At 48.9% G+C, this 26,758-nt stretch overlaps 1 protein-coding gene across 5 annotated transcripts; it reads left to right on the top strand.

Annotated features, from left to right (window-relative positions):
- XRCC1 (X-ray repair cross complementing 1) lies at positions 1–23,100 on the top strand. 5 transcript variants are annotated; one of them, XM_072775633.1, is made up of 17 exons: positions 1–214; positions 584–676; positions 8,543–8,653; positions 16,410–16,568; positions 17,488–17,562; positions 17,658–17,763; positions 17,984–18,093; positions 18,166–18,277; positions 18,431–18,683; positions 19,211–19,327; positions 20,114–20,207; positions 20,340–20,472; positions 20,884–20,938; positions 21,035–21,174; positions 22,246–22,336; positions 22,721–22,796; positions 22,902–23,100. In XM_072775633.1, the coding sequence occupies exons 1-17, from the start codon at positions 164–166 to the stop codon at positions 23,013–23,015; spliced, it is 1,890 nt and encodes a 629-aa protein (XP_072631734.1). In that variant the 5' UTR covers positions 1–163; the 3' UTR covers positions 23,016–23,100. The 5 variants fall into 5 exon arrangements, 2 of the variants coding, with proteins under 2 accessions (XP_072631734.1, XP_072631743.1); XR_012007247.1 differs by lacking the exon at positions 22,902–23,100 and having other exon boundaries at positions 21,343–22,336; positions 22,721–22,779; XR_012007253.1 differs by lacking the exon at positions 22,902–23,100 and having other exon boundaries at positions 21,417–22,336; positions 22,721–22,779.
- Positions 23,101–26,758: the final 3,658 nt, after the last annotated feature.

A 26,758-nucleotide genomic window follows, 5' to 3' on the forward strand; every position in this document is an offset into this window, starting at 1 on the left:
GCTTGCGCGGCGGCGACGGGAGCGCCGGCGCGCCGCGGTTTGAAAGGCCCGAGCCCTGTGCGCTTGCGCACTCCAGCCCGCGCGGGGAGCGCTCCCCCCTCGACGCCCCCCAAGCTCGGACCTTCTTTTATCTCTGGCGCCAGGCGAAGCCCGAGACGTTGACATGCCGGAGATCCGTCTCCGCCATGTGGTGTCCTGCAGTAGCCAGGACTCGGTGAGGAACTGGCGTGGGGGGGAGGCTGGAAGACGTAAGGGAATCCGTGCGGGGGCGCTACAGGAACTTTGGGAGTGTGAAAGGGAACTTCACGGAAGTCCATGGCGGGTCGTGGGGGTTGGGGGGGGTTCCAGGAGGCTATCGGGGAATTCTGGGAGAGATAGGGGAGCTTCTGGACAGGAAAGGAGGAACTGGGGAGCATCCCGGGTGTTCCAGAGGACTCGAGGCAGGGTGTGGTGGGACTAACGGGGAATTTTAAATCTGGGGGAGCGCGGACGGCTCCGGAGGACTCAAAGGAATAACCGGAGAGCCGAGGACCGAGCTCGCTTCCCTGTACCCTTACTTTCCCTTTTCCACTCTTATCTCCAGACCCACTGTGCCGAAAACCTTCTCAAGGCGGACACTTACAGAAAATGGCGAGCAGCCAAGGCAGGCGAGAAGACCATCTCTGTGGTGCTCCAGGTGATCCTGCCCTCCCCCCGTCTGCTTCCTAAGGGGAGTCTGGAGACTCAGGGTCCAGTCACACTGCTCTTGAGCCAGCTGCCAGTGGGTTAGGACACTTTTCCCTTCTGGGCTTCAGCTTTCTTCCCTGGAGAATGGGCCGTGTGATGGCTATGCCCCTTAGCAGAGGACAAGGGTGGCCCAAGGACTAGGCCAGGATGACCTTAGGAATCAATGTATGAAAAAAAAAAAGGAATCAACGTATGGCCCCTGGGTAGGTTGCTTCTGAAGTCAGTGGGCACAGGGCTGGAAGGGGTCTCTTGGAAGATCATGGAAACCAATCAATCCCATTTTAAAGATGGGAAGACTGAAGCAGAGTGGAGTGCAGGGGTGAAGTGGCCAGTCTCCGTCCGTTCAGGAATGCTTGCCGGGTTCTTCTGAGTGCTCTCACCCAGTCTTATCCCAGCACTGTGAAGGTGGAGGGAGGCTGGGAGGAGAAGGTGGTTTGACCCCATATGGTATGGAATTCGACGGGCTGTTCCTGTCAGGGATAAGAAACGGGTGGGAGGAGAGAGCTAAGCTAAGCGTTTGAAGCATCTGCTCTGTGCTGGGTACTGGCCTGGGTGTTTCATCTTCATGATCTCTTTTCACAAGTGTGGTGTGACAGAGGGGCCCCTGTCACCGTCAGTCAATGGCTTGCAGGACTCAGACCCACATTGGTGCTGTGAACCACTTTGTCACACTGCTTTGTGTTCACACACTGGCTTTCTTGATCTTGGTTCTATTCCTTACTTCTGAACGGAGGGGTGTTTGGGGAGGGATGTTGCAGGGCAAGGCTCACATGATTGTGTCGAACACATTCTCAATCTCTCTCTTGCCCAGTGGTTCTGAAAAAATTTGGAGTCACAGAGCCCTTTTAGAATTGGAAGCTGAGGATTCTCTCCCCAGGAAAAATACACAGACCTATAAAACTTTCTGATTTTAGAAATTTGAACATCTCCTCAGTCCCTAACATAGTAATAATAACGAGAGCTGACATTGATTTAACGTTACAACTGCCAGTTACAGTTTGGAACACCTCATGTGGATCAACTCATTGAATCTATAAAAACCCATGACCTAAGTCTAATAGTACCTCCATTTTAGAGATGAGGAAACGGAGTCCCAGAGAGGTTATGCCACTTGTCCAAGAGCCAGTGTTTTAAACTGAGGGTGGTACAAAAAAAAATACACACACACACACACACACACACACACTGAAGGAGGTACAGGTTGTTCATGATTTAGTCTTGGGACCTGAATTCAAGTCCCCATCTCTCTGTCTTACTCATTCTGTGACCTCAGGCACATTTTTTCATTTCTTTAAACCTGTTTTTTCACCTGTCCATTGGGAATAATGAGATCTAAGCCAAGGGTTATTGTGAAAATGTGGTGACATAATGTCTGCAGAAGTGCTCTGTCAACACGTAGATGTTTGTGTAAAGGGAGGGATTCATGTGTTTATTACCAGGTGATGATTCTGCTGGGCTCTCTTAGGGATCAGGTGACCCCAGGAGGATCACATTCCATTCTCTACCCCAGTGGCAGTGAGAGCAGAGAGACCCGAGGCAGGAGAGACATGACACGGGGTTGAGGGAACCAGAGGGGCCAGAGCGAGCACAGGATTCTCTTGGCTGGGGAGACTGAGGGAGATATTGCAGCTGTCACTGAAATGGGAAACCCAGAGAAGGGGCAGCTTGAGAAGCTGACACCTTCAGTTGGGGTGTCCAGGTGTGCTGTGACTTTGGGACCTCTGAGGTCCACGTGGCAGTTAGGAATCAGAACCTGACCTGGATGGAGACAGACAAGTGGAAGTTGTCAGCACAAGGGCAGGACCGACAGAGTCTGGAGTGAATGGATTCTTAGGTTCCTTCATTCACTGAGTAATTATTTAGGAAGCACCTTCTCTAGGCCAGGCGCTGTTTCAGGTCCTGTGGACAGCACAAGACAAAAATACGTCAGTCCTGTGGAGCTTTCATGTTAGGAGGGAAAGACTGACAAACCAGTAAGTAAAGCACCAGATAGATGGTGAGTGCTGTGGAGGAAAATGAAACCATTAAGAGGAAAGGGGAATACTGCGGCTGGGGGAGGAGGCAGTAGCAAGAAGTTTTGCTTTTTTTTTTTTTTTTTTTTTTAAAGATTTTATTCATTCATTTGAGAGAGAGAGAGACTAAGACCACTAATGGAGGAGAAAGGCAGAGAGAGGGAGAAGCAGACTCCCCACTGAGCAGGGAGCCCGACACAAGGCTTGATCGCAGGACCCCGGGATCACGACCTGAGCCAAAGGCAGATGCTCAACTGACTGAGTCACCCAGGCGCCCTAAGGATTTGCCTTTAATATTGATCCAGGAAGGCCTCCCTGAGCGGGTGATGTTGAGCACAGGGAGCTTTGTAAATATCTGGGGAGGAAACAGACTGTGAGGCGCCTGCATGCTGGAGGAACAGCAGGGAGGCTGGTTTGGGTCCAGTGGAGTTATCCAGGGTGGGGAGAGGTAGGAGATGAGCTAATGGAACGGGGGCGTGGAAGGCCCCCAAAACACTGAAGGCCTGAAAGCCACTCTGACGACTTGCGCTTTTACTCTGGATGAGCTGGGAGCCCCTGAAGGGCTCCAAGCAAAGGAGGAACAGGTGTAGGCTTAGCTTCTCACAAAATCCTGCTTTCCTTATGGCAAATAAAGTGCAGGGAGCAAGCACAGAGGCAAGGCGACCTCATGGTGGCTGTTAATTTCTCCCATGTGAGAGACACTGGGGGCAGTCTGATTGCATTTGGCTATTGCCAGTGTGCAGGGTCCAGTTCCTGGTCCAGATCCACCAAATGCTAATTCTGATTCTTGTCAAGTGAGCAGAAAGGCAGACATTTCCAGATCCCAGTGCATGTGGATTAATCTGGGGGGTGTTCTCCTACCCTTCATTGTTTTCCTCCCAAGTATATTATGCAACATCTGGATTGCCACACAGGGTTCATCCCTCTGCTCTCGTGACAGCCACACACACCTTTTTTTGCTGGCAGTAGCTGATGGAGGCTCCATGGATAACCCATCGCTGTGCCAGGAAGAGTTCCAGCCCCTTGGCTAACCACTCCCGGGCTGGAGGGTGTGGCTGGGACACGATCCAGGTAGCTCTGGTGGCCGAGTGACGTGTGCCCTTTAGAAGAAATGCTTAAGCTTAACAGCAAGGTGGTGCACGTTTTGTGGTGGTTTCTCAGCAGTTCTGTAACCACTCAGTTTGCCCTCATGACATTTTAAATTGTCTTTCCCTTATTTGATGTGTAGCAGGTGTACAGCGGCCCCCCAGACCCCATGCACTCCTTCCTGCCACTGCCCCCCCCACCAGGTAACCACCGCTCTGATTTTCAGTAGCACAGATTTCGTTTTGCCTGGTTTTGAATTTTACGTAGACAGAAGCATCCGATATAGACATCCGTGTCTGGCTACTTTGCTCCATGTTGGTGGGTGTAGCTGGAGATGGTTCGTTCTCATTTCTGTAGAGTACTCCCCGGCTAAAGAACACCATTGCAGTTTTATTAGTTCTTTGAATGAGTATTGCATGTATATGGTGCAAAGTTTAAAAGGCACTAAAGGATTTATGCCTGCCTTTCCCACTTGCTTCCATAGGCAGCTACTGTTAGCAGTTTCTCACGTGGCCCTCCGGGGTCACTGAACACACATAACCATGTTTGTCCACCTCTTTTACCAAGTACACAGCATATGCACTATTCTGCTTGTTTTCTTTAAATTAAGCTAGATGGTGGAGATCTACTGGCACTGGGTAGAGTTTGACCTTATTCCTTTGAATGGTGCATAACCCTGCATTTCCTGGACATGGAACAAATTTTTTTTTTTTTTTTAACACAGAAGGTCTCTCAGGAACTTTGTGGGCCTTACCAGCCCCATTTGTTTTTCTTTCATGAGTTAGGTCTTCCTGAGAAAGGTGCACGTGAACCTGGCCACAGATGACCAGCATCTCGTGCTCAAGCCTGCCTCCTGTCTGCTGAAACTGAACACTCACTCTTTTTTTTTAAAAGTAGGCTCTATGTCCAGCCTGGAGCCCATTGGAGGGCTTGAACTCACGACCCTGAGCTCAAGACCTGAGCTTGAGCTCAAGACCTAAGCTCAAGACTTGGACGCTTCACTGACTGAGGCCAGTTGGGACCCCCCCTAATTTTTTTTTTTTTTTTTGAGAGAAAACTCACAGAACTTGAAATTCACCATTTCAGCCACTTAAAGTGTACAGTCCAGTGGGGTTTGGCATATTGATGGTGTTCTGCAGTCACTGCCATTAATCAAGCACATTTTCATTGCCCAAAAGAAACCCCACCACCATTCGACAGTCACTCCCTATTCCCCTCTCTCCTGCTCCCCAAGCTTCCCTAGCAGCCACTGATCCACTTTTTGTCCCTGTAGATTGGTCTCTTCTGGGCCTTTCACACAAACAGGATCATATACTGTGGCCTTTGTGTCTGGTTTCTCTCACCGAGCATACTTTCGAGGTTCCTACGTGTTGTGTGTGTTGGCACTTTCTGTTCCATCCTGTGGGGATGCCATACAATGTGGGTCCATTCATAAATTGATGGACGTTTGGGCCATTTCCATGTATGAACACTTTGGTCGGAAATTCTTTATCAAAAAGAAGAAATATAAGGGAATACATGTGCATGTTTGAAATAGAAGTAGTTAATATATGCAAAAAAAAAAAAAGATCATTCACTTAGGATACATACTGAGCCTTGTGCTTGTGGGAGAGGTAGAGATTGTTGAGTTTTACCTCAAGGGTTGGAATAAGGGAGTTGAAAAGGAGTGCTGGGCTATAGGCGGGCAACTGGGTCGGGTTTTTCTCCCAGGCATTAGCCGCATGTGTCATGAACTATTTCTTTAACCTGTCTGAGCTTGTTTCCCCATCTGTAACACCGGAGACTGACAGACTCTTCCTTCTAAGGTGGTTGTGAGGTGAGGATTCAGTGATGTCCGGCCCATGAAGAGCTTAGCCAACTGTGATAGACAGAATAATGGCCTCTAAAAGATATCCACATCCTGACCCCTAGAACCTGGGAATATGTCACTGTAAAGTGGCATAGGGGACTTTATGGATGTGATGAAGTTAAGGCTCTCGAAGGGGTGAGATTGTGGGTTATTTGGGGGACAAGAGGGAGCCCAGTGTCATCTCAAGGTCCTTATTTTTTTTTTTTTTTTTTTTTATCTCAAGGTCCTTATAAGTGAAAGGAGGGGGGCAGGAGAACCAGAGAAGTAGATGTGAAGATGGAAACAGAGGCCAGAGTGATACCCTCACTGGGTTTGGAGGCAGAGGAAGGGGCCACAGGCTGAGAAATGCATGTGGCTTCTAGAAGCTGGAAATGAGGCAAGGAAACAGATTGTCCCCTAGGACCTCCAGAAGGAATGCAGCCCCGCTAACCCCTGGATTGAAGCCTTGTGAGACCAAATTTCAGGCTTTTGACCTCCATTATCTATAAGAGGCATTGTTTTGAGGCAGAAGTTTCTGGTAATCTGTTACAGCAGCAGTAGGAAACAGATATACCAAGCCCCTGACACATAGTGAGAATCTGAAAGTGTTGGCCTTGATGATTCCTTTGTGACATATGGGGACACTGAGGCAAGTGGCTCACCAAAGCCACTTGATCAGGAAGGGCAGAGCTTGAGTTACAACTTAGGAGACGTTTGTTCCTTCAGCAAATGGTTACTAAGCACTTCCCATCCATCTGTCTGTCCATCCATCTGTCCATCACGAATGCATTGAAGGCCTTCTGTGGGAATAGTATCAGCTGACATTTATGGAGTGTTTGCTCTGGGGCAGGCACTATCCAAGGGGCTTCATATGTATCCCTTATTTGAATCTTCACAACGACTCAGTGAGTTAGAAGCTGTTACTGTGCCCATTTTATGGATTAGGAAACAGGCAGAAGGAGTGAAATGAAACTCTTTGCTCCAGCATCACAGACTAAGTATGCAGAGCTAGGAAGGATCAGACACCATGCTTGGTGTTTGGGACACAGTGGAAAATGACTTAGATATTGTCTCTGCCCTCATGGAGCTTAAAAGTCTGGTGGAGGAAACAGATGCTAGGCAAATGCAAATTAAAAGTGTAGTTACAAAAAAAAAAAAGTGTAGTTACATAACATTAAGTGGTGATACTGAAGAAAAATAAGAGTGGTCTAGGCAAGGGGAATGGCAGGTGCAAAGGCGCTGTGGTGGGCAGGAGCTGGCCTGTTCCTGGGACAGAAGGAAGGCTGAAGTGGCTGGAGGAGAGCCATCAAGTGTGGCAGGAGGCTGAGAAGTCATGCTAGGATTTCTTGTGTACCTGGGCAGCACCGCACACCACCCCAGGGCTCAGCCGTGGAGGCAGGGGAAGCACCAGGAGGCCAACTTGCCTGAGCTGTGGGAAGCCCCTTCCCTCAGCACCGCCTATTTCTCTAGCGTACGTGTGATGTGGTGGAGGAGCACGCGTGGACTCCAGCCAACCTGCCTGGGCTCTGGGCCCGACTCTGCCACTCACCAGCTGTGCGACCTTGGGGGAGTTACATAACCGCTTCCTGCCTCCGTTTGCTCATGTGTTAAGTGGAGATAATAATAGCCCCTGCATGGCAGAGCCGTTGTGAGGAGAGGAGATGCAAGTATTACATGTCTGGTGCAACGTGAGCACTTAGATGTTTGCTGCAAGTGTTATTGTGGTGATTTTATTCTGAGTCATCTCAGCGCCTCTCAGGAGGAGGGTTATTAGGACAGCCCACCCATTCCACGCAAAAGGGAACCATCGCTCAGAAGTTGCATGCCACCCAGGCTTGCACAGCTTGGAAATGGCAAGGCTGGACTTGAACCTCACCCCAAGTCCAGGCTCCTAACTCCCATGTAAGGATGTCCCTGTTTGTGGCGGTGTGTAGGCAAAATCTGGGCGACCTCTTGCCGTTGGAGGGTGATAGGCAGACTGGAGCTTCAGATGATCTGGGGAGTGGTGGACTAGGTACCTTTGAGTGTTGTAATAACTTATCCTTCTAGGAACCAAAGAGAAGAGACTCGGACTAACTGCCATTAGTTAACTAACATTCTTAATGAAGAAGCGTTCCTAACTGCCTTCTGCCCCCAGTTAAAGGCTTTCTGTGCCTTCAACTGTCAAGACGGGAATGGCAGGACCTTTGCAGGGAACCTTCCTCCAGAGAGATAGCTCTCTTCTTCCTTCAAAAAGTAATTATGGAGCATTGACTGACAATGCCTCCTGGCTGACAGGGGCACAGTGCCCTACTACATGCTGTACAGTGTGGCCATAGTATTCATGTGTATATTCCTGGACTTGGTGATTATCCCCATTTTACAGATAAGGATACCGAGGCTCCAAGAGATTGGCTGATAAGGCCATTTAGTTACTGCATTTTGCAGCTGGGATTCAAACCCAGAAATCAGTGATGAGCAAACCCACACCAGGCCCCTATCCTGAGGGAGCTTCCTCAGAGTCCTGTGTGATTAGAGGGTAGAGGCGACAGATGTGCCATTTGTGCACATGATTATTTGAATGAAGTTAGAACCCTGGCAGGTACTATCAGGGTGCACTCCATGGTGGCAGGTACCGTGCCAATCTGGCAGAGTCTGAAGGAGTTGGGGCTCCATAAGCTAGTGTGGGAGCTTAGGCATACATTCGGTGAAGATTTCTGAGCTCCATTCTGGGCCATGCCCTGTGCTACATGCAGGAGATACAGTGGCACCCCTCACCCTGGCTCCCACTGTCAGAGTTGACATTGCAAGGAGACATGGCAGCCCAGATGGGGGTCATCACTCTCCCGAGGTCCCACAGTGAGGCCAGGGACAGAGCAGGCACTTACAGTGGGCTTTCCTCCTCCCACAGTTGGAGAAGGAAGAACAGATCCACAGTGTGGACATCGGCAATGACGGCTCGGCCTTCGTGGAGGTGCTGGTGGGCAGCTCGGCCGGAGGGGCAGGGGAGCAAGACTATGAGGTAAGCAGGGCTTTGTGATGGGCCCCATACTGATCCCTACCCCAGGTGCCCCCATCACTGCTTCCTCCCTGGGGTCTCGGCTGGGGTGGAGGCAAGTCACACAACCCTGTGCCCTCTAGAGGTACAGACACAGGTGATAAACTGCATACCAGGGCAGAGACCCACATTTGCATGGGGGCCAGGGGCAGGGGCATGAATAACCAGATGCACTTGTTTGGTCTAAGAGGCCATCACTGCTTGAGAGCAAAACTGCTTGTCTCTGGTCCCAGGGGTTCTCACAGATGTCCTGGCAAATTGAGATTCTGCATTGTTTGGGATGCCTCTGCTAGTCACTTCATATGTGACAGATGCTTATAAGAGAAGGATTGCCTTTTGCTCCATTACAGACATTTTATTTATTTTTGTAAAGGTTTTATTTATTTGAGAGAGAGAGAGAGCAGGGGGAAGGGCAGAGAGGGAGGGAGAAGCAGGCTTCCCACTGAGCAGGGAGCCTGACTCAGGTTTGATCCCGGGTCCCTGGGATCATGACTTGAGCTGAAGGTAGACACTTAACTGATTGAGCCCCCCAGGCACCCCTATTTTATTTTATTTTATTTTTGAAGATTTATTTATTTGAGAAAGGGAGAGAGAAACAGTGTGAGCATGAAGGGTAGGGAACAGAGGGAAAGGGAGTATCTTCAGCAGATTCCCTGCTAAGTGTGGAGCCTGACTTGGGCTCGATCCCAGGACCCTGAAACTATGACCTGAACCAAAATCAAGAGTCAGCCACTTAACTGACTGAGCCACCCAAGCCCTAGGTGCCCCACTCTGTTACAAATATTTTAAAAGTTGGCACAATCCTTTTCTTATTAGTTGAATTCATTAGAACTGGGAGAGATCATAGTTAGCCAGCTGGCTAATCCACAAAATGTTTTGGGGTAGAAGTAAACCTACTTGAAAAAACAAGTTTACAATTTTAAATAGTAAACCAGTTTTCTACAAGATGAGTTTTTTTCCTTGCTGTGAGAAGTTGTTTTTAATTGAAGTATATTTTGCATACGATAAAATGCACAGATACTAATGTACAGCTCAAGGGCTTTTAACTACCGTAGGCACCTGTGTAACCGCCCCCCAGGTCAAGACATGGAGCATTGCCAGCATCCTCAGGAAGTCCCTCGCACCCCCATCCTCCGACCCTTGCCGGCTCTGGCAGCCTCTAGTCTCTCTGTCACTACAGACTAGCTTTGCCTATCTTAGAATTTCATATAAGTAGAATTTTACAGTAGGTACTCTTTTTTGTGTCTGGCTTTTCTCATTCACTGTCCTGGGTGGGTTTTGTGTGTGTGTGTGTGTGTGTGTGTGTGTGATGTCAGCCAAGTATCATTCACCTTAGGCAGAGACCACAATTTGTTTATCCATCCTCCATCTCATCTCCTAGATGGGCATCTAGGCTGTTGCCACTTTTTGACAATTACAAATAAAGCTACTGTGAACATTTTTGTACAGACCTCTGCACAGAGATCTCTTTTGGGTAAATACCTAAGAGTACATGTAGGGTAGATGTACGTTTTAATCTCATTAGACACTGGAAATTTTCCAAAGCGGTGCCATTTTACGTTCCTGTCAGCAGAAGCTGAGAGTTCTAGTTGCTTCGTATCCTTACCTATACCTGATGTTACCAGTCATTTTAATTTGTTAAATTTCAGCCATTCAGATGTGGTGGTATTATGACTAAGTTGTGTTTCCTGACAAGTAATGACATTGTGTAACCTTTCACATACTTACTAGCCATTCATTTTATCTTTTTTTATGAAGTGTCTCTTCAGGTATTTTGCTTGTTTTTTATTGGATTGTTTGTCTTTTTGTCATGGATGTTAATCATGGGTTTGTTTGTTTTTTTTTTTTTTTTTCAGATTCATGTGTTGCAGATTTTTCCCCTAGTCTATGACTTGCCTTTTGGCTATCTTTAAAAAAAATTTTTTTTAAATTAAAGTATAATTACCATACAGTGTTATACTAGTTACAGGTGTGCAATGTAATGATTCAGCACTTCCATACATCACTCAGTGCTCTTCACGGTCAATGTACTTACCTTTCCATTGTCTTAACAGTGCCTCATGATGAATTGATGAAGTCCAATCAGTCATGGTTTTAAGCTTCTTCCTTTCTTTCTCCTTCCCTTCCTCCCCACCCTCTCTCTCATTCTTTTCTTTTTTTTTTTTTTTGAGTGCCTTTTGCATCCTATGAGGTATATTTGCCTGTCTCAAAGTAATAGTATAATCCCTGTATTGATTTATTACAATTCTAGAGGTCAGAAGTCCAAAATCAGTGTCAGTGGGCTAAAATCTTAGTATTAGCAGGGCTAGGTTCCTTCTAGAGGCCCAAGGGGAGGATCCATTTCCCTACCTACTGCAACTTCTAGAGGCTGCCTGCATTTCTTGGCCTGTGGCCCCTTCCATCTTCGAAGGCAGTGATCACAGTACTCTAACATCTGCTTCCATCCTCGCTTCTCTTCTCTCCTGCCTCGCTCTTTCTATTAAAGACCCTTGTGATGACACTGGGCCCACCTGGATAACTCAGTGTTATATCCTCATCTCAAAATACCTGATCACATCTACAAAGTCCACAGGTGCACATGGACCTTTTTGGGGCACCATGATTCTGCCTACCTCCATCTTCTGTGTTTTCTTCTAGAAGCTTTATAATTTTAGATTTTACATTTATATCTGATTCATCTCAAATGAATTTTTGTATATTGAGTGAAGTAGAGGAAAAGGTCATTTTTTTTTTTTTTTTTTTTTGTTCTTATTGTTGCTGTTGTTGTTGAAAATTCTCTAAAAAAAGATTTCCCTGGGGTGCCTGGCTGGCTCTGTTGGTGGAGCATGCAATTCTTGATCTCAGGGTTATGAGTTTGGCCTTACACTGGGTGTAGAGATTACCTAAAAATAAAATCTTTAAAAAAATTTTTTTTTCTTTTTTCCAACTGAATTGTTTTGATTCTTTTATTGCAAATTAATTGAGCATATATGTGTAGGTTTATTTCTTTGCTTTCTATTCTGTTTCATCAACAGGTATGTTTATCTTTGTGCCAATACCATATTGTCTTAATAGGAAATATTGAGGGATGCCTGGGTGGCTCCATCTCATGATCCCAGGGTCCTAGGATTGAGTCCCACATTGGGCTCTTTGGTCAGTGGGGAGCCTGCTTCTCTCTCTGCTTGCCACTCTCCCTGACTGTGAATGCTCCCTCTCTTTCTGTCTCTGACAAATAAAATATTTTTGAAAAATAGTAAATATTGGGATCCCTGGGTGGCGCAGCAGTTTGGCGCCTGCCTTTGGCCCAGGGTGTGATCCTGGAGACCCGGGATCGAATCCCACGTCGGGCTCCCGGTGCATGGAGCCTGCTTCTCCCTCTGCCTGTGTCTCTGCCTCTCTCTCTCTCACTGTGTGCCTATCATAAATAAATAAAAAATTAAAAAAAATAGTAAATATTGGGATACCTGGGTGGCTCAGCGGTTGAGCGTCTTTGGCTCAGGGCATGATCCTGAGGTCCCGAAATCGAGTCCCACATCAGGCTTCCTCCATGGAGCCTGCTTCTCCCTCTGCCTATGTCTCTGCCTCTCTCTCTCTCTCTCTCTGTATTTCTCATGAATAAATAAATAATATCTTTAAAAAAATAGTAAATATTGAAATCAGATTGTGGTGGACTTCCAGCTTTGGTCTTCAAGAGAATCTATTCTAGATTCTTAGCATTTATTTCCATGTAAATTTTAAAACCAGCTTATGAATAACTTCATTTATTCCAGACTTAGGAAAAGTTGCAAAAGTAGTACAGAGGATTCCCTTATAATCTTTATGTACATCCCCCAAATGTTTGTTTGTTTTTACATCCCCCAAATGTTAACACAGGTGTACTTTTTTTTTTTTTACTGAACTGAAAGTAAATTGCATATGTGATTTTGTGTTATCTATTCCTGATAAATACAGTGGATATTTCCTAGAAAGAGAGATACTCTCTTACTTAACCTCAGTACAATTAATCAAAATTAGGAAATTAACCTTGATGTAGTACTGTGTCATCTGATCTCAGACATTATTCAGATTTTCTTCATTATTTCAATGATGTTCTTAATAGCAAAAGAAAATTCAGAATCAATGTATTGTGTTGATTTGTTGTGTCTGCTTGGTTTCCTTTTTCTGGGAACAATTCTTGTGACTTTCTTGGTATTTTATGCCATTGACATTTTAGAAGAGTAGAGGTCAGTGACTCTGTAAAATATCACTTATTGTACAAAATGTCTCATGTTTCCTGATAATTAAATTTAGGCCATACACCTTTGGCCAGAACACCACACAAGCGATGTTGTATTTTTCTCAGTACATTGGATCATGGAACACATGCTACTGACTCTATGACTGATGATGTTAACTTGGTTCATTTTGTAAAGGCAGTGCAGGCCAGATTCGTTCAATATAAAATTATTGTTTTGCCCCGTGTAATGAATAAGTATTGTGGGGAAATACTTGGAGACTATATAAATAACTCATCTATCCACAAACTTGTTTTAACATCTGTTATTGATTCTTGCCTAAATTTTAAATAAAATATTTTATTTACTTATTCATGAGATGCAGAGACCTAGGCAGCGGGTGAAGCAGGTTCCCCATGAGGAGCCCATTGTAGGCCTTGATCCCAAGACCTCAGGATCATGACCTGAGCCAAAGGCAGATGCTCTACTACTGAGCCACCCAGGTGCCCCAATTCTTGCCTAAATTATTGATGCTATTTGAATGATATATATATTTTTTAAAGATTTATTTATTTAAGGGGAGGGCAGAGGAAGAGGGAGAGAGAATCTCAAGTAGATCCACACCGAGCAGAGCCTGACACAGGGCTCGATCTCAGGACCCTGAGATCTTGAGCTGAACTAAAACCAAGAGTTAAATGCTTAACTAACTGCACGGGCACCCAGGTGCCCTTGAATGATGTTTTTGTTTTGTTTTGTTTTGTTTTGTTTTAATTTTTAAATTTTATTTCCCAGTTGTTGATAGCATGAAAAAAAATACAAGTGATAATTGTATATTGCCTTGTATCTTGTGACCTTGCTAAATTTAGTTATTCTTGTAGGAAAATGCCATGGGATTTGTGTAGATCCTTTGGAATATATTTTTTTAAGACTTTATTTATTTATTCATGATAGACAGAGAGAGAGAGAGGCAGAGACACAGGCAGAGAGAGATGCAGGCTCCATGCCGGGATCCCAACGCGGGACTCAATCCCGGGACTCCAGGATCGCGCCCTGGGCCAAAGGCAGGCGCCAAACCGCTGAGCCACCCAGGGATTCCCCCTTGGGCAGTTACATTGTATGTGAATAAAGACAGTTTTCTTTTTCTTTATAATCTTTATGCTTTTTTTTTTCTTTTTCTGGTTTTATCACACTGACTAGTATCTCTAGTGTTGTGTCAAACAGAGGTGATGAGAGCAGACATCCTTGTCTTGTTCCTGATCTTACTGGCAAAGCATTGAGTCTTCACCATGAAATACAATGTCAGCTGGAGATTTGTTTATAGATGTGTGTTGTCAGGTTGAGGATATTCTTCTCTAGATTACTTGATGGAGAGCTTTTTTTCGTGAATGTGTTTGGAACTTTATCAGTTGCTTTTTCTGATCTGTGAGACACATTTTCACAGATGAAGTTTTCCTTTGGCAAACATTCTAAAGGTTATATAAAGTGCAAAAACGTAAATCGAAGCACATGAAATTTTGAAGAGTTAATTTGAACAAACAATTCATATTGGGGGCCCACACTGAAAATGATTAGGGGTGCTCTGTGGGCAGACTAGGACAGAGCTTTTTATAGAGAAGATGCCAAAGGAAGCCAAAGACATGATTTAATTGGCTGGAGTTTAAACAGTTGCCTCATTTGGGAAGTCTAGTTATTTTGCTGTTAAGTTGTTCTTGAATTTCATTTTCTCAGACTTGAGAAATTTAGTTGGCTGTTTATGATTCATTGTGTTTGCATTTCATTTTCTGACTCTGGTGTAGATTTGGGTTTATTTACAGAGGCTCCCTAAGCACTAGAGTCACCTAGTCTAAACCCTGCTTGTTAGCTGTTTTAACAAAGTCAGCAGTCTTTGAGACTATTAAAAAAAGTTCTCTGTTCTTCTTGGCAAACAGATTTGGATTAAAATTCTATTTATAACGATGGAAACTGAGTAAGTGCCTTTTTAGTTAAAGTTTTATCATATCTCTGGGCACCTCAGTGGCTTGGTCAGTGAAGCATCTGCCTTCGGCACAAGTCATGATCTCAGAATCTCAGGATGGAGCCCCACATCAGGCTCACTGCTGAGCAGGGAGTCTGCCTCTCCTTGTGACCCTCATCCCTCTCCCTTTTTTTTTTTTTTAAGATTTTATTTATTTGTTCATGACAGACACACAGAGAGGGAGAGAAAGAGGCAGAGACACAGGCAGAGGGAGAAGCAGGCTCCACGCAAGGAGCCCGACGTGGGACTTGATCCTGGGTCTCCAGGATCCAGCTCTGGGCTGAAGGCGGCGCTAAACCACTGAGCCACCCAGGCTGCCCCCTCATCCCTCTCCTGCTCTTTTGTTTACTCTTTCTCAAATAAATAAAATCTTAAAAAAAAAAAGAATTAGCAACTAATATTGAACCCAAGAGGCAAGAAGACTAAGGTGTGGTGAAGAAGTAATGCAGGGAGCAGGTGCCACCCCAGGGGCTGGGGGAACAAAAGGACATGGAATTATTGAAATGTTTAGAAGCTTGGAAGCGGGGTTCTGCAGAGCTGAAACTCAAACCTGGAGAAGCTGGCGCTGGAATCCCTGAGAGGGGCCAGGTGAAACCAGCTCTGCAGATATTAAGACACTGAAACCAGATTCCTCTGCTGTCCTGGGGTGGGGCTCTGCAGGAGCCCAAACACACCAGGAGTGATGCTCCCAGAGCTGCAAGGAGATGGTGGGGCAACAGTCCTTCCTTTTGCCTCTCAGCCTCTCTGTAGCTCCTCCTACTGGCAGGGCCTGAAAAGGAGCAGCTGGAGAAGCTGACATGTCCCCAACCAGTGTCTCAGCGCTGAGCCCCAAGAGAATCACTTATAACAGGTGCAGCTCTCCTGGATCTCTGGATTCTGCTCTCTCCTTTCTGGCCTCTGATAATTCCTCTACTTTCCATGCGCTCAACCGTGCATTTGCAAAAGGTATTTGAGTATTATGCCAGTCGTCGTGACAATTCTCTGCTCGGAGAGTTCTTTAGGTTGTGTAGCTGGCTCTATGGCCAGATATAGAAGACCCTTTGAAAGAATTCAGAGACTGTTTGTTTAGACCCGGAAGTTGCAGGATCTTTCTGGGGCCTGTGTCAGGGAGAAGCTGACTGGAGGTGCAGAAGCAGGGGAAGAAAAAGGCGTTGGGGCAGGGCAGCCTGGGTGGCTCAGCGGTTTAGTGTTGTCTTCAGCCCAGGGCGTGATCCTGGAGACCCAGGATCGAGTCCCACGTCAAGCTCCCTACATGGAGCCTGCTTCCCCCTCTGCCTGTGTCTCTGCCTCTCTCTCTCTCTGTGTGCGTGTGTGTCTCTCATGAATAAATAAATGAAATCTTTAAAAGAAAAAAAAGAAAGAAAGAAAGAAGAAGGCGTTGGGGCAGGTGGAGGTGCAGTCTCGATCCGGTGACTCCCTAGACCCTAATAGGGCCCCTGCTTTTTTCCCGGCACCTAGCAAGTATCATTTCAATCAGCCAGCCCTGCTTCTTCTTCTGTGTTCCTTTTCCCAGGTGCTGCTGGTCACTTCATCTTTTATGTCCCCTTCTGAGAGCCGCAGTGGCTCCAACCCCAACCGTGTTCGCATTTTCGGGCCAGATAAGTTGGTCCGGGCAGCAGCTGAGAAGCGCTGGGACCGTGTCAAAATCGTTTGCAGCCAGCCCTATAGCAAGGTATCTGGGGCGGGAGCTGGGGGTGTAGAGTCCTCAGTTGGCATGGAGAGAGGTGAGGGGCCAGTGTTGAGTCCCAGAGGGCTGGGAGGACGGGGCAGCTGGTCCCCAGGGGGCTTGTGAGGAGGCTGGCTTCCAGAGGTCTCTGAAGTAGGATTGCAATCCTTCCTGTAGGTGACACTTCATTTTCTAGAGGATGTCTGGGAAAGGTGAACTGCAGGATCTCAGAGGGGAATGGGAGAAGGGGGCAGCTGACCTGGCAGAGGAATAGTCTAACAGTTACCACCATGGGATCTGGAATCAGACGCTGGGTCCCCCACTTCTTAGCTGTGTGACCTTGGGCAAGTGCCTTAACCTTTCTGGCCTCAGTTTCCCGATCCTTACAGGGTTGCTGTGAGGTAGGAATGCTAAGCTGTGGTAACGACAAGACTCAAGTATGTCATGATACTCCCACACAGTGGAGGTAGACTTCTTACCAGCAGACCTGTCTTGGGGAGTATTTGGCTGGTCATCCAGGGACCTAGGCTCCTCAAGATCATGGCTCTGCGTCCAGCCCAAAGAGTGGAAAAGAGTCTGGAGCATTTCTGTGTTCCAGAAGTGGCATATAGTGCTCCCTCCCATTCTGTAGTCAGGAATTCGGGCATGCAGGAGAGGATTCTCTTGGACACCCAGCAGCCTTGGCCATTTGCCATGAGGCTAACAGAGCTAGTGCACATAAAGGGCTTACAGCCGAGTCCAGCCCAGAGTTAGGGCTTGCTAGCGGCTAGATGTTATTGTTGTCATCAGTGTTCTCCGGGCACCTCCCTAGACATGTGTGTCCATTAGAGGGAAAGAGCTAGAAAGGGGTCTTCCCAAGTGAAAGGGGCTTGGAGCCAGGCTCTGTCCTTAGCCAGGCTTTATGACCCCCACCTCTCTTTCCCAGGATTCCCCCTATGGCCTGAGTTTTATACGGTTTCACAGCGCCCCAGACAAAGAGGAGGTAGAGGCCTCACCCCAGGTAAGCTCTACCCACCCACCCCCAGAGTCTTCTTCCTACTACTTCACCCCCACCTGCCAACAGCCACTCACTGTGCTGACCTTGTGAGACCTTAGAAAGTGACCAAGCTTGGCCAGTTCCGTGTGAAGGAGGAGGATGAGGGTGCCAACTCCCTGAGACCTGGGGCCCTCTTCTTCAGCCGGATCAATAAGACCTCCCCAGGTGAGTGTGGAAGCTTGGGTCGTCAGTCTAGGGTTGGAACCACAACGTGGGTCTGAGGAAGGAAGAGCCTAGGGACTCCCGGGTGGGAGGGAGGAGGCGGCTGGGGGTCTGGACCCCTGGATCACTCACTACTGGGCTTTGGGAACAACACTCTCTCCCATGGGTAGGAGCGAAGGGTCTCAGGGCCTAGATCACCCAGATCCGCTTTCTCCCTCTGTAGCTGCAGCCACTGACCCAGCAGGACCTAGCTATGCAGCTGCTACACTGCAGGCCTCTAGTGCCACCTCTTCACCCTCTGCAGCCTCCAGGGCAGTAGGCAGCACTTCCAAGGTGAGATTGTCACCTGGTTGGGTGGAAAGGGAGGAGAGAGTTGAGAGGCCTCAACTCATCCTAACCCCTCAGCCTCAAGAGTCCCCCAAAAGGAAGAGAAAGTTAGATTTGAACCAAGAAGAAAGGAAGACGCCCAGCAAACCATCAGCCCAGCCCTCACCACCTGCCATCAAGAGACCCAAACGTGAGCACTGGCTTCCTTGTTCTTGTAGGGGTCTGTGCTCTTATGTCCTGGGGAGGAGGCCCAGCTGGGGGCCTGGACTCCTGGGTCTGAGGGAGGAGGAGCTGGGGTTTAGTCCCACTAGCACTAAGTGAATCCACTCTTTGGCTTCCCCAGCGCCAGCTCCCACCCGCACCCCAGCCACCCCAGTCCCTGCCCCAGCACGAGGCACAGTGCCAGGGAAGACCCGAGAAGGCGCCGAGCCCAGGGGACCACGAGCTGGCCCGCAGGAGCTGGGGAAGATCCTTCAGGGTGTGGTGGTGGTGCTGAGTGGCTTCCAGAACCCCTTCCGCTCAGAGCTCCGGGACAAGGCCCTAGAGCTGGGGGCCAAGTATCGGCCAGACTGGACTCCAGACAGCACCCATCTCATGTAGGCTTGTGCCCTCCTCCCCATTGTGCCCCCTGGTGCTTCTCTGTCTCCCTCTGGCTCCTCCATCTTGCTCTCTCTCTCCCTGACTGCCTGTCTACCGTCTGTCTCTTTTTTTTTTTTTCTTAAGATTTTATTTATTCATGAGAAACACAGAGAGGGGGAGAGAGAGAGAGGCAGAGACACAGGCAGAGGGAGAAGCAGGCTCCATGCAGGGAGCCTGATGTGGGACTCTATCCCGGGTCTCCAGGATCACGCCCTGGGCCAAAGTCGGCGCTAAACCGCTGAGCCACCGTGGCTGCCCTGTCTCTATCTCTTTGGTCCTATCATCTGCTTCTTATTCTGATTCCTGCATCTTTCCCTTGGTCTCCTAACATCTTTTTCTGTTTCTCTCATATCCATCTCTTTCTCTCTCTCTCTCATTCTTCTCTCTTCCCCCATCCTCATCTCTTGTCCCTTGCGCCCCTCCCCCACCCACCACCGCAGACCACACCTGACTGACCACACCCTCCCTTCTGCTGCCCCACCAGCTGTGCCTTTGCCAACACCCCCAAGTACAGCCAGGTCCTAGGCCTTGGAGGCCGCATTGTGCGGAAAGAGTGGGTGCTGGACTGTCACCGAATGCGGCGACGACTGCCCTCCCGGAGGTGAGGCCTCACCACATTCATGCACTTCATACGGATATGTGTGTGCACCTGCTGACCCTGCTCCTTGTCCCCACACTGGGCAGCGCCGGGGATCTGGAGAGTGGTTAGACCAGGGCCTGCCAGTGGGGAACACAGGCGGGCTCCTCCAGCGTCAGCAGGCTTCTGAGAGGCAGGGCAGGGGCTGCACGGCTGCTGAGGAGGAGGGAGGACTTTCCCAGGGTCTCAGGGCTCTGTGAAGTCTGCTTAGGGAGACTGAGAAGCATGGCAGGCTGGAGAAATTGCTGCAAAAGGCGCATGTGCCTAGCATGTGGGAAATCCCATGTAAGCATCAGCTGTTCTTGTTGTGATAGAGCTAGGGACCCCTTCTCCTGGAGTGTCAGCCACTTAAGGTCCCATGCCATGAATATAGTGTCAAGGTCTTTAAAAACATATTTGCTTTTGAGGATTTTCCCTTGACTGATAGGTATTCTCCTAATGAGAAACTGCTTTTGATTCTCAAAGGGGAAAATTATTTCTGGGTTGTTGTTGTTTTTTTCCTTTCTGAAATGGGGCATTTCTTTCCCAAGAGGGCGGGGAAGCAAGCCAGTGAGGCCCATGTCTCTGCTGTGGGTGGCTGTGGTGACTGATGGGTTCAGTGGGGCCCTTCCAAACCTGGAAGCCAGGGCATCCTGAATGATTAGTAAATGCCATTTGCTGTGGCTTCCTGAGCACTGGCCCCCACGCCCACCCCATATCCTCTGGAGGACACGATATGCCGTTTGTCTGAGGCCTGATTCCTCCTCCTAGGTACCTCATGGCAGGACCAAGCTCCAGCAGTGAGGATGAGGGGGGCTCTCACAGCGGCAGCAGCGGGGATGAGGCCCCCAAGCTTCCCCAAAAGGTCCTATGCCCCCTGCCATGGTGGGGAAGGTGCAGTGGGAGGAAGACATGGGTCTGTTGTGGAACCCCAGACTCTCCATCCTTGTCTTCAGCAAGAACACATACTCATACCCATGCTGCCTTCCCTTCTCAGCGCCCCCAGACCAAAACTAAGCTGCCTCAGGCAGCAGGACCCAGCTCACCCCAGAGACCCAAAACCCCAGAAGAGACCAAACCAGCCTCACCAGGGCCCCAGGAAGATACGGACAGTGAGGGGGAGCAGTCAGGTCAGAACCTAAGGGAGGAGGGGTTGGGGGCCTGGACTCTTGGGTCTGAGGGAGGGAAGGGGTTTTAGGTCTTAAGCCTGAGAGAAGAGGGGGCTGGGGACCTGGACTGCTGGGTTCTTGGAGAAGAGAGGGATGAGATCCTTCAGATCTGAAGGGAGGAGAAGGGGCTGGGGCCTGGACTCCTGCATCTGAGGGAGAAGATGGCTGGAAACCCAGACTCCTGTATCTAAGGGAGGTAGGGCTGGATCCCAGACAGTGGACCTAGGGGAGGGGAGGCTGAAGTCCCAGATAACTGGATCTGGAGGGCAGTTGAGGTTGAGGCCTGGCATGCCTGCATCTGTGCTTGGGCGAGAGACCAAGAAGGAAGGTTACCAAACACGTGCCCTTCATTGACCAAGCTTCCACTTGCAGAAGAACAGGGCAATGGGGCAGAAGATTCTGGGGATACCGAGGATGAGCTGAGAAGGTAAGGTGGGGCTGGGGGTGTCGAGGTAGTCCCAGACTTGGGTGGAGGGGGATCTGGTCTGCATGCTCTTCCCCCACGCCCTGTTGTCTCTCCCAGGGTGGCTGAGCAGAGGGAACAGAAGCAGCCCCCTGACCAGGGGGAAAATGGTGAGGACCCGTATGCAGGATCCACAGACGAGAACACAGACCACGAGGGTCCCCCAGAGTCTCCTGACCTGCCAGTTCCCGAGCTCCCAGGTAGGAAATCCCTCCCTGCCTCCTTACATGGGATCTGCCTTTCTCAGTTCTCAGCTGTGACTCCCACCACCCAACCCTTGGATTGAGGCTGCTTCCCATGACTTGTGATTTGTCTCCCCACCTCCTTCCCCCATAATCCCTGCCTCTGCTACCTTTTTGTTGTCTTAGGAAGCAGACACCCTCTTATGACTTCCCTCTCTGTTCCCCCTCCTGACTTCCTGCTGTGACCGCCTCCATCACAGCCCAGGGCTGGGCATGACCCCCTCTGGCTTTCTACTCAAGTGCCAATGGTGCCTCCTTCACCTGCCTCTCGGGTTCAGGTCTGTCAGCATGGGAGGTCACCCAGGCACACAGGTGACATGGGCATGGGTCTCTTGGGGCCTCAGTGGTGATGGCATTGCTATTTGTCCTCCTAACATGAGTGCAGGGGGCATGGGACAGGCAGGGGTGAGAACCTTGGCCAACAGAGAATGGAGGGAGGAGCTAGGCAGCCAGGGTCTGCACAGAGGTGAGGGTCAGTGGCAACTGGAAGAGGCTATTTCTATACGGTTCCCTGTGGGTCTGATGGGCAGGAAAGTACTTTGATCCTCCAAAGCCCCAAAAGTGTCATCCGCAGATTGATGATTTGGAGAACTATGTTAAGATGGAACAAAGAACAGAGGTGTCCTGAAGGTCAGAGCCGGGGAAGGCACTGGCTGGTAGAGGACTGTGACAGCCAGGGTGAGCAAGTGACAGGCTCTAAGGCTGTGAACTGGGCCACATGAGCTAGGTGCCACCAGCCCATCTGTGATGTACCTCATGGAAGAAACACATAGCAGTAATAGTCATTTTGTCTCTCACCATGAAAGCAAAGCAAAACAAAACAAAACTCCAGTTCCCAGAAAAGTTCTATGGGCCTGGCTGAGAATCACCGTTTGTGACAAATGTCTCTGCCAGGGCATGAATGAACAGGCCTCCCAGCCACTATACTGGCCTCCTTCGGGTCTTGCCTTCAAGTGCTCTGTGGCTCCTGGCTGGTGCTTTGAAACTCCAGGCGCCTCACACTTGGCACCTCCACCATCTTTCCTGCAGACTTCTTCCAGGGCAAACACTTCTTCTTGTACGGAGAATTCCCTGGGGACGAGCGGCGGAAGCTCAGGCGATATGTCACAGCCTTCAATGGGTCAGTCTCCAGGGGTGGGGGCGAGGGCAGAGAGGGATTATGCTAAGTTGTGGGAAGGAAGGCGCTTGGGAAGATGGAGAAGGGGTACAGCCTGCTGGATGGGCACAGGCTCTGCTTGCTCTGCTGGGCCCCCCGGGATGTATAACTTTCCCTCTCTTCCTCTTCTCTACAATGAGGCCCCCTCTTCCCGCTCACCTTCTGAAAGGATTAGCAGTAGTGGGAGCCCTTGGTATTGTGGCTGTGGCAAGGCTGGCTCGGGGAGAGTGGGGGCCCACAGGGTAGCCCGTAGGGAATGGAGGTGAGGATGAAGGGAAGACAGCCTTGGAGAATGGTTGAGGAGTCGGATGTCAGGAGAAGAGACACTGACTCTCTGCCTCCTGCCAGGGAACTTGAGGACTATATGAGTGACCGGGTCCAGTTTGTGATCACTGCACAAGAGTGGGACCCCAGTTTTGAGGAGGTGAGCTCCAGAGGGGTGGGGAAAGGGACACCCAGCCCGCCCTTGTGTCACCTCCACCATCACCTCACTCACATGTTCCTGTATTCACCCCTCCCCACCCTGCAGGCCCTGATGGACAACCCCTCCTTGGTGTTTGTCCGGCCCCGATGGATCTACAGTTGCAACGAGAAGCAGAAGTTACTTCCCCACCAGCTTTATGGGGTGGTGCCCCAGGCCTAGAGTATGTGCTTGCATGCACTTGCACATGCTTGAGCGCGCGCGCACACACAAGATGAGCTCAATAAAGGTGATCTGGTTTGGAGTAGCTGCCCCTCTTACTCAGAAATCTCCTGAACCTCCTAGAGGGCCCCAGATTGTTGTCATAAGTTTGGTTTTTGCTTCCCTTCTGAGGGTCAGGTGTCTTGGCTGCCTTAAGACCCCTGCCCTGGGGTCCTAGAAAGAATGAGGGGCTCTCTTTCAGGGGTTAGATAGGGAAGGAGCTCTTTGTCACTTCTCCCTGGCAACTTACCCCTGTAGTGGCAGGTGGCCGGGAATTGGGATTCTAACCCATTGAGCCCATTCCTAGGTCTTGTTTGTCCCTTTCTGAGTCCTGGGCTGGAGGCCTAGATGCTCGTGAGGTGTGCTTCCCAGCTCCCCCGGGGCCAGGGATATCTCCCTTTTTTTCAGGGCTTTCAGAAGTGGTTGTGGAACTGTCCCCAGCATGGTAGAACAGGGGGAAGGGGCATTTGAGCCCCCTCAAGCCTCCACCACATTTAAGTTGGGAACTGGGCAAGTGTTAGAGAAGTGGACGGAAGGTAGGATGGAGTTCTAGGCAGGGGCCGGGGCATGGGCAAAGGCCTGGCTCCCTGGGGTCAGTTGCTTAAGAGGCTTTAGGGGCAGATCTGTCTGGAAGGATGGACATAGTCTTTGCAGCTTTGCTAACATGGTAGCCTGTGGACCTGGGTAACTATAAATGAACTGCAATGAAATGAAGGGGAAATTTTACTCTGTTGATGACACTGGCTACCCTGCAGGTGTTCTGTGGCTGCTGTAATAGAGAGCACAGATAGAGTACATTTGCTTCACTATAGAAGCAAAAGGACAGGGCTGTCCCGAAGGGCTGTGAACACCAGGTTGAGAAGCGTGGATGTTATCCTGGAGCTGGGAAGGTCAGGAAGGGGTTGGAACAGTCAGATCTCAATAACAAATGACCATAAACTTAGTGTCTTAAGCCCACGGAAACTTACAACTTTCCAGGTCTGGATGTCTCACATCCAAAATGGGTCTACGGGGCTAAAATTCAGGGTGTAGGCAGGGCTGTGTTCCTTTGGAGGCTCTGGGGGAAATCTGCTTTCTTGTCTTTTCCCCTTGTCTTCTGTATTCTTTTTTTTTTTTTTTTTTTAAAGATTTTTTTAATTGTTTATTTAAATACACAGAGAGGAGAGAGAGGCAGAGACACAGGCAGAGGGAGAAGCAGACTCCATGCAGGGAACCTGATGTGGGACTCGATCCCGGGTCTCCAGGATCACGCCCTGGACTGAAGGCGGTGCTAAACCGCTGAGCCACCTGGGCTGCCCCTCTTTTTTTTTTTTTTTTTTTTTTTAAATACTTTATTCATTTATTCATGAGAGAGAGAGGGAGAGAGGCAGGGACACAGGCAGAGGGAGAAGCAGGCTCTATGCAGGGAGCCGGACATGGGACTTGATCCTGGGTCTCCAGGATTATGCCCTGGGCTGAAGGCAGGCGCCAAACTGCTGAGCCACCCAGGAATCCCCCTGTCTTCTGTATTCTCTGAATATACTTCTGTATTCAAAGCCAACAGTGGCCAGTGGAGTCTTTCTCATACCAAAGCACTCGGACAGACTCTCTTGTCCTCTCCTTCCACTTGTAAAGATACTTGTGTTTACATTGAGCTCACCTGGATAATCTAGGATAATCTCCCTGTTTTTTAAAAAAAATTATTTTTTTAAAGATTTTATTTATTCATGAGAATACACAGAGAGGAGAGAGAGAGAGAGAGGCAGAGACACAGTCAGAGGGACAAGCAGGCTCCATGCAGGGAGCCCAACGCGGGACTCGATCCAGGGTCTCCAGGATCACGCCCTGGACTGAAGGTGGTACTAAGCCTCCGAGCCACCTGGGCTGCCCAATCTCCCCGTTTTAAAGTCAGATTAGTAACTTTGATTCCTTTGACCATAATTCTTTGCCACATAGCATGTTCACGGGTTCCAGGGATCAGCATGTGGACGTCTTTGGGAGGCCGTTATTCTGCCTATGGCGCCCACCATGTGTGAGACAGTGTAACTGCAGTGTGGAAAACACACACCCTACTCTCATGAGGCAGACATTCTGCCCAAGGGGGGGAAATCGAGTGTGTCCTGCAGCATTGAGCATTGATAAACACGTGAGAGCAGGTAACGCAGGGGCAGTGTTTACAGAGCATGGGATAGGGTGGCATGGTTCAGATGGGGTCAGCAGGGAACGTATCTCAGAGGACTGACTCCTCTGCAAGGACTTGGGAGAAGTAAGGGAGAGTCTGGGGAAGCCATTCCAGGCCAAGAAAAAGCAAGTGCAAAGGCCTTCATGCAGGAGCTGGCTTGACCCGGACAAGGCACAGCAGGAGGTTGGGTGTCAGAGACTCAGGATCCACCCTGACTCAGCACTGGCCTGAGGTTTGGGTGCAGGCAAATCCCGTCTTTCCTGGCCTATTTCCCTATCTGTACGACGACTGGACCAGATCGACATGTCTCAAAATGCATCGATGGTAGTGTAGTTGCTGCAGAGGAAATCTTCCAGGACAGCTCTGTATATAAACCTTGATAGAAGCTGCATTTCCAGGTATGGAGGGACTTCAGTCCTCACTCTCGCCCACCCGTTCCCCAAGGCCTTGCCCAGTGGACTGAGTCTAGCTACCAGCTGGTCTAGTGGCCTGCTAATTTGCATTTGCGTGCTCGGTTCCACCTCTGATGCTGGCTACTTCCACAAACCATTTTCATCCCATCCACACATTACTGATCTCAACTAAAACTCTACCTTCTCAAAAAGTTTTTTTCTAACCCTCTATATAACGTGTGCCGAGTATATACTCTTATTATAGCTCTTGTGATAGTTGTAACTTGATTTGTTTATGGTCAAATGTACCAGTCTTTTCCCCTATGATGTATATTTCTTGTGTCTTGAGGATTCTTTCTGTGCCTCTGAGGTTACCAAGGTATTCTCCTTTATTATTTTCATTTATTTTGTTTTTCAAATTTAGATCTTAAATCACCAGAAGCTTATTTTTGTGTGTGGTAGGAGATCAGGATCTATATGTTTTCCTATTGCTACTGTAACAGACTATCCCAAGCTTAGTGACCTTAAACAATACAAATTTATTTGCTTATAGTTCTGTGCATCAGTAGTCCAACATCAGTCTCAGTGGGCTAAAATCATGGTGTCTGCAAGGCTGTGTCCCTTCCAGGGGGATCCATTTTCTTACGTATTCCAGTCACTAAAGGCTGCCTGCATCCCTTGAATCATGGCCCTGATCCCTCCAGTGTCTGCTTCCATTGTCACATCTCCTCTGACTCTTCTGCTTCCCTGTCTCCAATATGAGAATCCTTGTGATTTTATCGGCCCCCTGGGATAATCAAGATAATCTCCCAGCTCAAGATAAGATCCTTAATCAAGAATCTGCAAAGTCCCTTCTGCCATGTGTAAACTAACATACTCCATCTCTGGGGATTAGGACTTGGACCTCTTGGGGGGGGGGGGGACCATTATTCTGCCTCCAAAGGGCCCCACTTAATGTTTTTTCCAGATCTCTCAGTTCATTCACAGATGAGCCTGTCCTTTCCCCATTGCCCTACAGCAGAGATTTGCAAACTACTTGCCAAAGGCAGAATCAAGATCACCTGCCATTTTTGTCATTTTACTGGACCAGAGCCGTACTCATTCATTTATGTATCATAATGTGTGTGGCTGCTTTTGTACTCCAGGAGCTG

This window comes from Canis lupus, chromosome 1 (genome assembly GCF_048164855.1).
Source record: "Canis lupus baileyi chromosome 1, mCanLup2.hap1, whole genome shotgun sequence".
NCBI classification, from domain to species: domain Eukaryota; kingdom Metazoa; phylum Chordata; class Mammalia; order Carnivora; family Canidae; genus Canis; species Canis lupus.